This window comes from Antedon mediterranea, chromosome 9 (assembly GCF_964355755.1).
Source record: "Antedon mediterranea chromosome 9, ecAntMedi1.1, whole genome shotgun sequence".
NCBI lineage: Eukaryota > Metazoa > Echinodermata > Crinoidea > Comatulida > Antedonidae > Antedon > Antedon mediterranea.
In genome coordinates this window covers 22197849-22214325 of record NC_092678.1, presented here as the reverse complement: position 1 = coordinate 22214325, position 16477 = coordinate 22197849, and the positions used below count along the sequence as shown (strand labels likewise).

Sequence of the window (16477 nt, the reverse complement as noted above, 5' to 3'; positions counted from 1 at the left end):
GAGTTTAATCTTAGAAAAACTGTATGTTGCAGATTAAAGCTTGGTTCTCACTAGCGACGCAACGTAACGCAATCTACGCAACGTAAGAAAATGCCCTTCCAATCATTGTGTTTGAAATCAAACCTACGATATTTGCAGCATTATTGCGTCGTTGGTTCCCACTTGTGATTACGCAATACAGCAGCACTTTGCGTCGATACGTCGCTACGTTGCGTTTTAGTGGGAACCACCCTTCAGATAGAATTATTTTTCGACCTTCACCTTTTCAATACTGTAATAGATTAGTTGAAGCACCGATGTATTATCTAATCTAACAAATTATTAAAGTTTAAAATAATATCACAATAACACTTTTATTTTGCTGTTTATTTTTATGCTTTGAAGACCATCTTTTTAAAGAATATAAACTTATATTATCTTCCAGTCAAGCAAACTAGTACATAGTATAAAATAGCTTATAGAATTTGTCATATTTACAACTGTAAATTACTGTTTAGTAGAAAATACAATGCAATCACTAAAGCTTGGTTCCCACTAGCGACGTAACGTAACGCAACCTACGCAACGGAAGAAAATGCCCTTCCAATAATTGTGTTTTCCCCCGCCTGCGTGAAATCAAACCTGCGCTTTTTGCAGCACTATTGCGTCGTCGGTTCCCACTTGTGATTACGCAATACATCACGTTGCGTCGATACGTCGCAGCGTTGCGTTCTAGTAGTGGGAACCACGCTTACCGCGCCGCTTTGATAACATAGCTATTAAGAATTCTTAAACTTTCTATAAAAAAAAAATTATTTATATGAAATTCACCGACCTGCAGTGTAAATGTATTTTTACATTCAATATAAACGACAGCCACAGTGGTATTTTTGACTTTTTATACTTCTCCAAATATGTTTCCATATCTTATTTTATATAAAATACTCTATCTAGTATCAATTCTCAAATTATAATCTACAACTTCTATTGTAACAAACTTATTAATTTTACTTACATTATTATTATACAAATTATTAATAATGGTACATAAATATCAAAATATTACAAACAAATTAGTGTTTAGTTGAGAACAACAGAATGTAAACATTTTCTAATCTAAAATGTATTTATTGTTAATTTAATACACAAATATAAACTATATTTTCTTATGAAATTGTAATCTATTTTTAACATTAAAAAATGGTTTAAATTTTAAATAACACTCTTTTATTTCTACACTATTATAAAAATGTGAATTTTTGCGAAAATAAATGATCGCAAGAAAATTAAGTAGCATGAAAACAATTATTAAATTTAATGTGTTTCATAATTCTAAAATTAGCAATATTTACATTACAAAAATATTAAATGTTTTAGTATTAAATAGAACATGCCATAGAGGTAGACTAATCTCATCTTTCTATGTTGTTAGTATTGCTTTAAGAACGTCACCAACGGATATTTTGAAAGATATGACACGCCGTTTGTGCCAAAATCTTTTCCGTCTAGAACCAAGAATAGTATAATTAATAAAATACAAAAACTAATTAGTATTTTAAAAAAAATAAGATTTTATAATAATAAAACAATTGGCAGTTTAAATACTTGAAAAAATAATAAAAAACAATTTTGATATACCATTATGACTATGGATCAAATAATAGTCAATAGACAGTATTAAATTTACAACAACATATAAAATAAAAAATAAAGTTGTATTGTTTTTATCCATTAATTGTAGTGCAAGGAATAATTCTCCGGCCATGGCGGATTGCGTTTTGGTTGTTTTGGTTTCGGTACTTTCCTCGGAAAACCTAGAAAATAGAAACAGAACGTTTGTCATTTAGCAGGTTAATCAACACCATATACTTTATATCTATAAATTTAATTTTCACACCGACTTTATTTTACCTTTTTTTTTTACGAGGGTGGTCCAACAAGCCGAAACTAATTAGGGATGCTCAGAACAATACAATTTGACAAAAAAAACCCATTCAAATAAAATACTCACATATATCTGTGTTTTCATATGTAATTGGTCCTGGGCTAAATGTTACTTGTGTCTCGAAGGTGGCTGTCCCTGAAAGAAATAGTAATTTAGTAACACTGTGTCCAAACATGCGTTTGTATTGTTTAGAATAATGCTGCACAAAAACAACAATGTCAAAATCTACACTATCAAACTTTATGTGACCAAAAAAATGTGATGTGCCCATATATGGACATGATGATGTCATATCACTAACCATATTTGGGCATATCACACTTTTTTTGTCAAACTAGTTTGATAGTGTAGACAGAGCTTTAGCACTTAATATTACATTACCCTTATTTGATACACCTATTATCCAGGTTAATAAAGAACTCACTTATTGCTTCAAAAATGTGCATGTCATGTTCTCCTTGTTTTGGTTGTGGTTGCTGTGGATGCTGTGGTTGCTGTGGCAGCTGAGGTTGAGATGGAGCAGAGGAAGATGAACTAGATGAACCACCGGAAGAAGTGAGGCTGGGAAAGTCTGGTAGTTTGGGTCGTTTCTTTAAAAAAGGAAAGCAACATATAAACAAACATAACTGTTTTGTGAAAAATGGTGTAAAAGTAGAAAAAAAACCATGTTGGTTTGTATATAGGTATGGCACGCCATATGTGCCAAACAATTTTTGTTGCAAGTATTTATTAAGCTGAAAAAAACATACATTATTTATAAGGTCCACAGAGGAGCCAATCAAACAGAAATACTTCTTTAATAAAATACTTACTCCGAAAATTTTTCCCAAGGTTATAGTTGGAAAATGATTGCGTTTAGGTTTCTCATTCGCTTCATCTGTTGATATGAAGAGAAAAAAAATCAAAATACAAAATTAAATGATAATCTATTAATAATTTGCAATGAGATTTTAACTAGAACCTAAAAACAGAATGCAGTCGTAAATGAAGTGTACGCATGGCGTTTTTGTGCTTGGTTCCAAGTCGTAAAGATTGCAATTACTGTAGCATACCTATCGTCTGGTACATTTCTTTCGTTCTTTGCGGTATTACAGGGATATCATCATCCTCCTCATCATCATCAAAGGAATCATCAGTAAAAGACCAAGCCAAGTTAGATGAGGCATTACTAGCCTCACTTACTAAGCGTGAGTTGGTTGATGCTTTACATGAAAGTGAAAGAAGAAAAGGAAAAAAGAAATAGATGATCTGAAGAATACGAATACTGAGAACTACTTCATGCAAAAATAGGAGATGTTGAACACTAAGGCTCTGTTTACACTATCAAACTGTATGTGATGTGCCCATATATGGACACGATGATGTCATATCACTACCATATTTGGGCATATCACTACAATATTTGGGCACATCACACTAGTTTGTTAGTGTAGACAGAGCTTAAGATTTTGATAGCAGAACATACTAAATGTTTATATATAGAAACATCATTGATATGATAGCATCTTCCTCCAATTAAAGACCACTAGACGCCGTCAATTGAAATCTCTTAAAAGTGAACTTGTTTGTTTAAGTCTTTGGTAGTTTTGGTCAACAAAGTTACTTAAGCTCTGTCTACACTATCAAACTTTATGTGATGGCCCCATACATGATTATGTCATATCACTACCATATTTGGGCACTTCACAATTTTTTGTCAAACTAGTTTGATAGTGTAGACAGAGCTTTAGGGCTACTGGGTAGTCCTTAAAATGGACGAAGATGAAATGATGCAAGATACTAAAAAAAAAAAAATTTAAAAAAAAAGAATAAATATGTCCAACCAACAACTAACTATACTATAAGGAGCATTTTTATGAATTTAAAAAGCATGTTTTTTGTGTTTTGTTTTTAATATTAAAACTACTTTGCATTATGTTTAGAAAAAAAATCTAGCTAAAATAAGTTTCATGACAATCACATGATGCTAATTGCTGATTCGCTCCAGCAAATATGGCCCAGTACAATTTGATTGGCTGCACTATGATTTACTGTAATTTGATTGGATGATGTAGAACTGTCACTTTTTCAAATGTTTTTTTTGGTGATGTGATGTATTAAATTTAAACAACATGTTAACATCACATGCGTAATGTTTTTTAGTGCACAAAATAATTAATTCAGGGTAAACATGCAAGAGAACGTATGAAAACAAATAAAATATAAAAAGAAGATTTCAGATTCCAACAGAAAATATCTTAGAAGCAAGAGATATAATTGGATATTTGCTATAGAAACTGGTTTATAAATGATAATGTATTCTTGTATAGCGCCACTCTAAATAAAATGATCGCTGGTGGCGCTTTTCTTTATGGACTTTACCTCTTGGTTCTTGCGGTTGCTGAAAGTCGCCAACTTCTGCGTATGCCGAATCTTCAGTGTAAGCACTTTGTCCAACTGCTTTAGATCTTTCCAGGTCTTGCGGTGTGATATCCTCGTATGTTCTATCTAGCGAAACTTGTTTCTTTTGTGGCGGCGGCTTTCTAGCATCTAGTACACCGTCGATGGTGGTGGTTGCGTAAGGAATCATGACCTCAGCATCTTGTATTCCGTATGCGGCACACTCCTCCGTTCCGGACACTTTTTCTCTTTCTATCAGTTCTGGAAGATGACTTGAAAGGTCGACATAAGCATACTCTCCATTGCTCTGTGATGATGGTAGTGCAGGTAAGGAGCCTTTAGTGGTTAATGGTGGTGAAGGTTGGTTTGGTTTTGGTGTCGGTACGGAAGCTGTTGATACCTTTGGTGATGGTGGGCAGGGTAGAGCAGATTTTGGATTTGGTAGGGAAACTCTTTTGACAGCTTTTGGTGGGAGTTTCATCGCTGTTTTCGTGGTTGGTTGGGAAGACTGATTTTCAGTTGGAAGAGGTGATCTCCCTTGTGGCGATTGTTGGTTGAACTGAATATTAAAGTCTCGTTTTGGTTTCGATGGCGGCACTTTCTTTTCAAGTTCTGGTCTGATGACTTCATAAGCACTTGAGTTATCCTCGGCTTCTTTCCCCGATACATTTCTTGTAGTGGGAAGAGGAATAGGTAGTTGAACCTTTGGAGGGAACACACTTCTTGCAATTGGCTTAGGCTCTGATTGAAACTTTAGGACTTCGGATGGTTTCTTCTGTTCAAGAGATAACCGTTTAGAAACATCTGGTGGCTTAGTCTGCAAACCACCAGTCAGATTCTTTTGCCGCTGCAGCAACATGTTTTGAACACCAGCTATTTTACTATCTGTGTCTGACAATCGTTTTACGGTACCTTTAGAATGATGAGCATTCTCAAGAACGGAGTCGTAAGAACGTCTTTGAGCTGGTGCTGGTGAAACCGGGAAAGATGGCACTTCTTGCTTTGATTTCATCACTTTATTCTCTGACGTTCTTAGTGTTGAGAACACAGCTTGCTTCCCTGGCATGGGGGAAGTTGGTTTATTAGTGGGAATAGGAGGTTTAAATGGTACAGCTGGCTTCGAGGAGGATACACTAACTTTTGTACTTTCGACATCAAAGGATTGAGATTTCTTGGGAATCTCTGGCTGATGTGCTGGAATTGAAGGAGCTGTAGAAGAACAAATAGAAAACAGTTTTTGAATTAATCAAACTACCTACAAACTACTACATTAATACAACACAGTCGATACTTCAACTCAGAATTGGTTGATTCGAGGTACTACTAGGTGACAAAAAAACAATACAATATGGAATCTTAGGTAGTAGAAGTTCTAAAGAATGCACACTGTCCTATTTCAGGTATAAACAAATTCTTAATCATAAGCCCTATACAAAATTGGCCAATGGGTTTATACTTGAGGAGTATTGAAGTGACCCATTTCAAATAATTCAAATGTTGGTTTCATTAGAGAAAATTATACGACAAGTTAGACTTACCCCTTTGAGCTTCTGGTCTTGGTATAAGGTCCTGCCAAGTTAAAATAAACAAGTAATAACATTTTTGATATGAAAGTTTTTTAACAGACAAGAAACACATTTTTGCCTAAATCTGATATACAAAACCAAATCTCTACTGGGAAAAGTGGTTTCTATATCAATTAGATTTTTAAAAAATAAATAAAACATTGATGTTGGGAAGTAAAGTTTATGATTTTATAAACAACTTACGGGATCTATAGTCCAGTTCTCGTACGTGTGTCCGTCATCAAATTTCATGTCATACTTATTTTGTAATGTTTCCCGAAACAGTGCTGCAGCTGCTTTGTGAACGAGTTCATATTGCTCCTGTGTAAAAATAAATCATACATGGTCACAAATTTAGATTTAGAATAGATAAGATTTACGATAAATAAAACTAAAGCATGAAGGAAAATATAAAGTAAGAGTAAAACACAAATCATATAACCTCAATTTATATTGAATAAATGAACACTTTTATTGAAGTTAGACTTACCTTTGATTGCACTATAGCATGCCTTTGTTTTCTCATTTCCAAAATTATTGATTTCAGACTAAAGTCCTCATCAATCATCTAAAAAGAAATAATATTCATTAATTTTCTAAATAAATATAATTGGACAACAGATGGTAACAACAAAAATTAACTTTATGATTCATTACCTCATCTCTTAATAAATTCCTTACGTAATCGATAACACAAATTGTTCCCGTTCGTCCACAACCAGCACTGTAGAAAAACAAATAATGATAAGTGAGGTAAAACAAGAAAAAGCCCAACGGTTGCTGTGCCCGTAGCACTAAGGACCAACCAAGGTTAGAAAAGGGGTTTCCGGAATGTGTAAGATTTAAAACCACTGGCTTATAGTTTTCTTTTCAGTATTTGCCAATTTTTTGACATATCATCATATGCAACATCAGAAGGAAAGATTGTAGGGAAGATGGACAGGAAACGGTCAAGAACCTTATGGTTTGGTAAAACAGCAGACTACAGAAGTTCTGATGCTCTCCACTCTGTATACAGCATGTGGGGAGTGAAGATAATCTGGAAAGTTGCTGGTCAAAGGTCATCAACCTGCTTTCAGAAGATGGTACTCAGAGATAATATTGATATAACTTGTCATCTAACCTGCAGTGAATAAGAAGAGGCATGGTGCCGTCCACCTGATAGTCTCGCATCTTCTTCACCATATTAATGATAGCTTCAACTGTCGTAGGTACTCCATGGTCCGGCCATGATGTGTAATGAAATTGAAACAACTGCTTTTGATCCTGACATTAAAAAACCCATAGAGTTATTAGATTAAATCTAGAAAGTAAACTAGGTGATAGCAAGAATATTTGCTATGATATGATATGCCAGTTTTCAAAACAAATGGACAAATAAAGACACTATGAATTTATTCTATCGTCTTGGCACTTACCTCTCCTTTCGAAACAAGAAGTTTTCGTATCAAAAAATCTTTCGTTATGCATTCTTGACTAATCTAAAATAAGAAAGAAAATATATAGATAGATATAAAACTGACTGTTTTAATACTTCATAAAGTGGAGAAAAAAAGTAAATAACAGGAAAAGGAAGGAAAAAGAATATTTTAATAATGGAGATATACAAACCTGTTGCACCCTCATTTCACCAAATGGAAGACTTTCATTTTCCTCACACCAATATTTCTGACATTTATGCTGAAAAATATGATGTGAAAGTGTAATAATTTATGCTTCTTGGTTTCAGAAAACAAACAAAATTAAAAAAGTATGTTTCAATGTAGACTATACTATCAAACTTATTTGACAAAAAAAAAATGTGATGTGCCCAAATATTCTAGTGATATGCTTAAATTTGGTAGTGATATGATATCAACATTTCCATATTTTTTTTGTCAAACAAGTTTGATAGTGTAGACAGAGCTTAAAGTCTTTGATGTTGAGTTTGAAACTAAAATTCTATTTTTAAACACAATTAGTTGGCTCCAAATTACTTAGTTCAAATTAACAAGACAATCATCTTGTTTAATGAACAGCGACAAATAAATATAATATTGACATTTGGCCATTAAGGGTATTTTGGCAATATTTGTTAATCAACTAACCAAACAGATACTATATGCAAATGAATGATAGAACAGAATTATCTTTGTAAATATGTAATGTAAATTATTACTACTAGAATTCAAAAAAAGTTCCTCTACAAGGTAAACATGGTGATAATGTAGGTAAGGTCCTTTTTTTCTTTTTAAATTTGTGTTTTTAAACAATTTGTTCGCAATAAGTTTTACTAATTGTAATAACGGTATATAAATGAACACTGGCCCTTAGTAACTGTGATAAACACATACTTTATTTAGTGTGGCTGCATTCCGCTACGTTCACGTAGAACAACAACAACTTATAATATGTGTGGTGGCGCTATATATGTATGGAGCGCCATGTGGGCATAAAGCCACTCTTGATATTACACTACTTAATAGTACTAAATTTGTACCTGAATTTGGTGTAGAAAACATTTCTTTGTATTGCTAATATTTAAAGTTGTATTACCTTCCCTAGTTCATATTCATTACACGCCATGACAACAATCTGAGCATTGCTCTCCCAAATTAATCGCCAGAAGTCAGCAACAGTCTGGGGTAGTGGTCCTTGTGCTGCAATGTACACAGGCTTGTCATTGTGATCCTTTAAATAACATGAAAAAAAAAAACGATTTTTTAATCAACATTATTGCAGATATATTTTGTAGCGGAAGATATGTTGAAAACATTTACAGTTACTTTTCTGGTTACCATAAAATTATGGTATGGGTAAAAATAAACATGCTAGTGTGAACCAGGCTTATGTAGCCATGAATATGCTAGTGTGAACCTGGTCTATGTAGCAATAAACACGCTAGTGTGAACCAGGCCTATGTAGCAATGAACACGCTAGTGTGAACCTGGTCTATGTAGCCATGAACATGCTAGTGTGAACCTGGTCTATGTAGCCATGAACATGCTAGTGTGAACCTGGTCTACAGTATGTAGCAATGAACATGCTAGTGTGAACCTGGTCTATGTAGCTATGGACATGCTAGTGTGAACCTGGTCTATGTAGCCATGAACATGCTAGTGTGAACCTGGTCTATGTAGCCATGAACACACTAGTGTGAACCAGGCTTATGTAGCCATGAACATGCTAGTGTAAACCAGGCCTATGTAACTGTGAACATGCTAGTGTGAACCTGGCCTATGTAGCAATGAACAGGCTAGTGTGAACCTGGTCTATGTAGCCATGAACATGCTAGTGTGAACCTGGTCTATGTAGCCATGAACACGCTAGTGTGAACCTGGCTTATGCAGCCATGAACATGCTAGTGTGAACCTGGTCTATGTAGCCATGAACATGCTAGTGTGAACCTGGTCTATGTAGCAATGAACACGCTAGTATGAATCTGGCCTATGTAGCAATGAACATGCTAGTGTGAACCTGGTCTATGTAGCAATGAACACGCTAGTATGAATCTGGTCTATGTAGCCATGAACATGCTAGTGTGAACCTGGTCTATGTAGCAATGAACACGCTAGTATGAATCTGGCCTATGTAGCCATGAACATGCTAGTGTGAACCTGGTCTATGTAGCAATGAAAATGCTAGTGTGAACCTGGTCTATGTAGCCATGAACATGCTAGTGTGAACCTGGTCTATGTAGCCATGAACATGCTAGTGTGAACCTGGTCTATGTAGCCATGAACACGCTAGTGTGAACCTGGTCTATGTAGCCATGAACACGGTAGTGTGAACCTGGCTTATGTAGCAATGAACATGCTAGTGTGAACCTGGTCTATGTACAGTAGTCATGAACATGCTAGTGTGAACCTGGTCTATGTAGCCATGAACATGCTAGTATGAACCTGATCTATGTAGCCATGAACACGGTAGTGTGAACCTGGTCTATGTAGCCATGAACATGCTAGTGTGAACCTGGTCTATGTAGCCAGGCTAGTTTGAATCTGGTCTATGTAGCAATGAACATGCTAGTGTGAACCTGGTCTATGTAGCCATGAACATGCTAGTGTGAACCTACTCTATGTAGCCATGAACATGCTAGTGTGAACCTGGTCTATGTAGCCATGAACATGCTAGTGTGAACCTGGTCTATGTAGCCATGAACACACTAGTGTGAACCAGGCTTATGTAGCCATGAACATGCTAGTGTAAACCAGGCCTATGTAACTATGAACATGCTAGTGTGAACCTGGCCTATGTAGCAATGAACACGCTAGTGTGAACCTGGTCTATGTAGCCATGAACATGCTAGTGTGAACCTGGTCTATGTAGCCATGAACACGCTAGTGTGAACCTGGCTTATGTAGAAATGAACATGCTAGTGTGAACCTGGTCTATGTAGCCATGAACATGCTAGTGTGAACCTGGTCTATGTAGCAATGAACACGCTAGTATGAATCTGGCCTATGTAGCAATGAACATGCTAGTGTGAACCTGGTCTATGTAGCAATGAAAATGCTAGTGTGAACCTGGTCTATGTAGCCATGAACATATGCTAGTGTGAACCTGGTCTATGTAGCTATGAACACGCTAGTGTGAACCTGGTCTATGTAGCCATGAACACGGTAGTGTGAACCTGGCTTATGTAGCAATGAACATGCTAGTGTGAACCTGGTTTATGTAGTCATGAACATGCTAGTGTGAACCTGGTCTATGTAGCCATGAACAGGCTAGTGTGAATCTGGTCTATGTAGCAATGAACATGCTAGTGTGAACCTGGTCTATGTAGCCATGAAAATGCTAGTGTGAACCTACTCTATGTAGCCATGAACATGCTAGTGTGAACCTGGTCTATGTAGCAATGAACATGCTAGTATGAACCTGGTCTATGTAGCCATGAACATGCTAGTGTGTAAACCTGGTCTATGTAGCAATGAACACGCTAGTGTGAACCTGGTCTATGTAGCCATGAACAAGCTAGTGTGAACCTGGTCTATGTAGTAGCAATGAACACGCTAGTGTGAATCTGGCCTATGTAGCAATGAACACGCTAGTGTGAACCTGGTCTATGTAGCAATGAACACGCTAGTGTGAACCTACTCTATGTAGCCATGAACATGCTAGTGTGAACCTGGTCTATGTAGCCATGAACAAGCTAGTGTGAACCTACTCTATGTAGCAATGAACACGCTAGTGTGAACCTGGTCTATGTAGCCATGAACATGCTAGTGTGAACCTGGTCTATGTAGCAATGAACACGCTAGTGTGAACCTACTCTATGTAGCAATGAACACGCTAGTGTGAACCTGGTCTATGTAGCCATGAACAAGCTAGTGTGAACCTGGTCTATGTAGTAGCAATGAACATGCTAGTGTGAACCTGGTCTATGTAGCAATGAACACGCTAGTGTGAACCTACTCTATGTAGCAATGAACACGCTAGTGTGAACCTGGCCTATGTAGCCATGAACATGCTAGTGTGAATCTGGCCTATGTAGCAATGAACACGCTAGTGTGAACCTACTCTATGTAGCCATGAAAATTGACAAATAACCATAATACAAATGACTTCCCATTGTTTAACATCTTTTACGTCACACACAAGGAAGGCAACTATAAGCATTGATTATGATAACATCAATTCTAATATATTATTTCCTCAAGATTAAAACATTTTTATCTTGGTATCTTAATTCAATAAAAAAAACAATGAAACACTTAATAATAAAACGTGTGAAATTACCTCATAAACTATAGCCTTGGCTAAACAATTGTGTCTAATATAATTGTATTTCAATAATTTATTAAACAATACAGATTTAATGATAAAATTTAATGGCCGCAATAATTTTTGAAACCATAATTAAACTAAAGGTCAAATATTTGAATTGTTCCATGACAGTTACGAAATTGTTTGTTATCAATGTCTCACTATATTAAATTTAAAGGATCATGTGAAAATTATACTACTTCAGTTACTGCAGTAATTACATTTTTAATTTTAATGCAATAATGTATGATTTTAGTTTGTTCTAAAAGTGTCTGGGTTAGTCACTACAATAAACAATGATGCATATGATGATCACCAACAAAAATATTACTGCTAGTTTTACAAAGAAAAATATGATGTGCGCAAATATGGTTGGTAGTGATATGGCATCATCATGTCCATATATGGGCACATCACATTTTTTGTCACTTAAAGTTTGATAATGTAGACAGAGCTTTAACCAGGTTAAATAGTAAACTTAAGGTAGTTACTGCAGTAACTGCAGTAGAATAATTTTGAAAACTTTATAATATTTAGTAATAAATAATTTATTATTGTACAGTTGAATTAGTTGAAATACAGTGAGTCCCGGAAGAGTGCACAGTTAATGTGTGAAACATAAAAGATTAACAATCAAAATGTAGTTCAGGTCAAATTTACAATAGCAAATATACAATGTTAAGTATTGACAAACAGTATTATATAGTGTAGTAGTGAGAATACAGTAGGTCAACTTATTGATACTTTGCTATGTTTGTACTTGGCTTTTTTAAATTCAGTAAAAGGGCCAAAAATTAAAATTTTAATTGAGAATGCCAAGCGTGTGTTTTACTACTGTATGATCATTTCTTATTTTCCGAATAATTTTTTTATCAAGGTTTGACCTTTCTTTTCATCGTTGTTCTTCTTTTTGACCTTTAGAATAGCCAGGAAATAATGATACAAAATAAAATACTGTCAGATAATGCAACTACCCGGTTTTTCTTTAAATTTCCATAAACAATAGTTTACAGATCTGGTATGTAAACAGTTTAACATCCAGAAATAAAATACTTACGGTCCTACACTATATAGCTTTTCTTTTTATTTGTAAAGCTCTGTCTACACTATCAAACTATTTTGACAAAAAAGTGTGATGTGGCCAAATATGGTAGTGATATTCCCAAATATGGTAGTGATATGACATCATCGTGTATGGGCACATCACATTTTTTTGTCACATAAAGTTTGATAGTGTAGACAGAACTTAAGTGGTAATTGTCTACTACTAAACATTGAGTACTATCAATTCATCAATTGAAATTTAGTTTAAATCTGAAAAATCACTTGTGATTTTTCTGCTAGAGTGCATTGATATTGTAGGCCACCAAACAGCATTGATAGGGCAGGCATATGTAAAGGGCATAAATAAGGGCTTCATTTATACCTGCCCTATCAATGCCCTTTACATTAGGGCAGGTATCAAAGCATTGAACAGTGACAATGACAATGGCAATCCTTGGCCAGGCTTTTTAAAAATATTATTAATATTATAAAAACATAATAACGAAATCAATTCAAACTACCTTTAGATAATTTGCATTAATGTAGTCCGAACCTGGTATGCCCTCTATCTCGGACAACACAACTCGTGTATAATCAACTGCAAAAAAAAAAAAAAAATTCATAATAATATATAGGCTTCTGATGTAAATGTCATATACTGTATAATAGGTTAATATTATAACATTTCTTAAAATTCTCTAATTTCTAATGAAAAGAATTACGCTCTTTCCCTTAAAAATTAATTTTCATCCATTATTGTTCTTTTTGAATCAAAAGATGTGGGGAATGAATTGGGCATATTTCACTGCAAGCGTACAATAACTTACAAGGTAAAATATCTTTATATCGGTTCTTCTTAAGATTGCAATCCAATTCGCCTGCAGTTGTCGGGAAAGTTTTCTGCATTTTATACTTGGTTGATTGACTCTTCACACTCTGAAATAAAAATGAATGATGATGATAATAAATCAGAGAGATACATGATAACACAATCTTAAAAAACCATTGCCAAATCTAGATATATACGGTACCTGTATTCTTTGCTTTAACAATTATGTTATTTTCAACTTGGCAACAGGTTCATATTCTATCTTAGAAATTCATTGCTTGCCAAATATAGAAATGTATTCCTTGCTTTTATAATTATGTTATTTTCAACTTGGCAACAGGTTCATATTGGAGGCTTAAATGATTTGGTTGGAAGTGTTGAAATAAGTGCATTAAACCTTCTGAAGTACGGTATTATGTAAGTCACTATACTGAAAAGCAATGCTGGACTTCCTATGAGGAAATAGCAATGTTATTATATACAGAGTGTTTTAAACCTTGCGATTTCAATATTTGTTGTTAAATAAAGATAAAAATTGAGTACTTTACTCAGAGGTTTTGGATTGACCAATACAGGGTATTTTAATGAGAATTTTCGTTTTATTGTACGTTTTAATAAACATTATAAATTGTACTTAAGGATTAATAAAGCCCTCCAAAAATTATTACTTTTTTATGGAATTGATACTATTTACAATTTATATATATTATATATTATTATTATTACTGCCTTTCCGCTGAAAAGTCTGCCGACATTTCCGCTTGGGCTGCTCCGTAAATCCCTTTTACTAGTTTCTTCCAGTCTGATCTTTCATTGGCTAGTTCTTTAAGTTGTTTCATGTCTTTCTTTGTTTTCAATTGTCCGGGAACAGATAATAAACTTAATATAGATCATCCTATACATTTAATATGACGTATCTTTACTTTTTTTAATGTACTTTTGTAAGTGTTTACCTATCTACTCAGCATGATTAAGGGTTATATAATTAATATTGTGTACTGTACTGAAAAGATTAAGGATAATTCAATGTTTTTAAAAAATTCTATAGATTTTTTAAAGATTTCTAAAGAGATAGCCTTGGAAAGAGGATACACCAACCCACATTACACTATCATCCTGGTTATTTCAGGGAATTAAAATTCCTGTATTTTTTTTATTATTGGAATTATTTGAATAAAAAGACTTTTTGTGCGCTAATACGGCACAGTAGGTGCAGTTTAAAAAAGTTTTTTTTTTTTTTTAACAGAATCTGTAAACTAAGCCGTATCTTTATTTTATATCTTACCTAAAAGTAAGAAATAAAAGGAAGCCAAGATATTATAATCAAATATTTATATACTAATATTACTCAGGTATCAACAAAATTATTTTGATACAGATACTACTGTACAGTTTTACATTTTTTTCTGTGAAACATATAAATTTAGTTTTTATTGCAGCGTATATGATTGTCCCGAAACAATCTAGCTATTTAAATAGAGAATAATCAAAATACAGTTGTTACTGCAGTAACTGGAGTAGAATATCTTTTAACATGGTGTATTCTTTTAAATTTATAGAAGATTCTTTAGATTCATTGCCAATAAAAATGATTTAATTCATAAACACAGGTTTGTGCAACATGCAATTCATATAGTAGTGTAGTATTTCTAGCAGGAAAGGTAAATAACTTACAGAATAGAAAATGAAACAATATTAAGTTGTTTCAGTCATATTACTGTATGGATGCTAATAAAGCAGTTTTGTTTTAACTAATTCTAATTCAGACAAGTATATTGCAACTGAATATCATGATGGTACATTTAGAAGGGTGCATCCTCTGCATATTCCAACCCCTCCTCCTATCTATGATATGATCTGACATTTTATTTAATTATTCAAAAATTAATATATTTAATTCTGCTGTTATGTACTGTAATTTATTAATGAAGTAGTAAAATATGTATTCTAGTATTACTACACTGTTGGTTTTAACTTTTATACAATACATCAGGTCTACTCCTAATATTACAATACAATGGAAACAATAATAATCGTACTATATTGAATAAAGTGATGAATATTATAATACTACTAATTAATAATAAATAAGCCAATGTCTAGGCCATTTAATCTTGTATTTGTTTATGACGTTTTGCATTGATTTATTAATTAATAATTAATAATATTAATATTATTAAAAAGTAACATTATTATTATTAATTACAATACTCTAAAAAAATAATAAATGAAATACGAAATTGAATCATTAGGCCTAGCCTAGGCCTACGTGATACTGTATTTCTGACACAAAATCCTAGGCTAGGCCTTAGGCTACAAATTAAGGTTGCATGGCTACACATTTGCAATACTTACGAAGAACTCCTTTGCAAGGGGAGGATGTGGGTCCTCCGGGGTCCCTTTAGAATTTAGAAGCTGGTCATAGCTCTCAAGCAAGGACACCAACAGTTCTTTCATATTTCGTCCCATTATACTTAAATTAACAAACACAATAAACGTCCTTCTTTTGATTTCACCCTTCAAAGTTGACAGTGCTTCACGAATTCATTCTTGTCTTCTTTTTCCTGCTTTCATTCCTACCCGGAAAAACAAACTTACAAAAAAATGTCGAACAACTCAATACTTTTATTTTGTTGTGTAGAGTCAGTGACCCGTGCAATAAAGGTCAACAAAAATGTAATGCCGCCCTCTATATCGTCACACAGAAAATGTTACTTATTAAAATTTAGAGTACAGTACTGTAATTGCATTGTGAAGCAATGAAAAATAAAAAGTACTGTAAAATTCCTCCTTTGGGACATCTATATTCAGGGGACACACATATTAAAGAGAAACGTACGAAGGGAGTTATATAATTTAAACTATAGGACACTTTGTTTGGTCCCCAAGGTGTCTACTAATTTAGCTAATAATTTTAATTATTATGCGCAATTTAAAATTCTAAAAATATAGGTCACCCTTCCACCTCAATTATAAAAAATCAGATCGCTG

At 33.9% G+C, this 16477-nt stretch overlaps 1 protein-coding gene across 2 annotated transcripts; it reads right to left on the bottom strand.

Annotated features, from left to right (window-relative positions):
• Window positions 1–287: 287 nt before the first annotated feature.
• Window positions 288–16114, bottom strand: LOC140058899 (uncharacterized). Of its 2 annotated transcripts, XM_072104683.1 has the most exons (17): window positions 15842–16114; window positions 13485–13593; window positions 13179–13255; window positions 8404–8538; window positions 7480–7548; window positions 7287–7349; window positions 6992–7134; window positions 6526–6592; window positions 6359–6436; window positions 6073–6189; window positions 5842–5872; window positions 4286–5512; window positions 2977–3126; window positions 2737–2801; window positions 2349–2514; window positions 1991–2059; window positions 289–1793 (listed from the first exon to the last, which is right to left on the bottom strand). In XM_072104683.1, the coding sequence occupies exons 1-17, from the start codon at window positions 15953–15955 to the stop codon at window positions 1711–1713; spliced, it is 2763 nt and encodes a 920-aa protein (XP_071960784.1). In that variant the 5' UTR covers window positions 15956–16114; the 3' UTR covers window positions 289–1710. The 2 variants fall into 2 exon arrangements, with proteins under 2 accessions (XP_071960785.1, XP_071960784.1); XM_072104684.1 differs by lacking the exon at window positions 2977–3126 and having other exon boundaries at window positions 288–1793.
• Between the last annotated feature and the right edge of the window lie 363 nt (window positions 16115–16477).

What these genes read in the sequence shown, in the direction of transcription:
- LOC140058899 (XM_072104683.1), bottom strand. Translation starts at nt 15,955, where the DNA reads ATGGGACGAAATATGAAAGAACTGTTGGTGTCCTTGCTTGAGAGCTAT. An exon ending in ATATAAAGATATTTTACCTT is followed by an intron (nt 13,256 to 13,484) that starts GTAAGTTATTGT and finishes TTTTTTTTGCAG; the next exon opens with TTGATTATACACGAGTTGTG. An exon ending in TTAATGCAAATTATCTAAAG is followed by an intron (nt 8,539 to 13,178) that starts GTAGTTTGAATT and finishes TGTTATTTAAAG; the next exon opens with GATCACAATGACAAGCCTGT.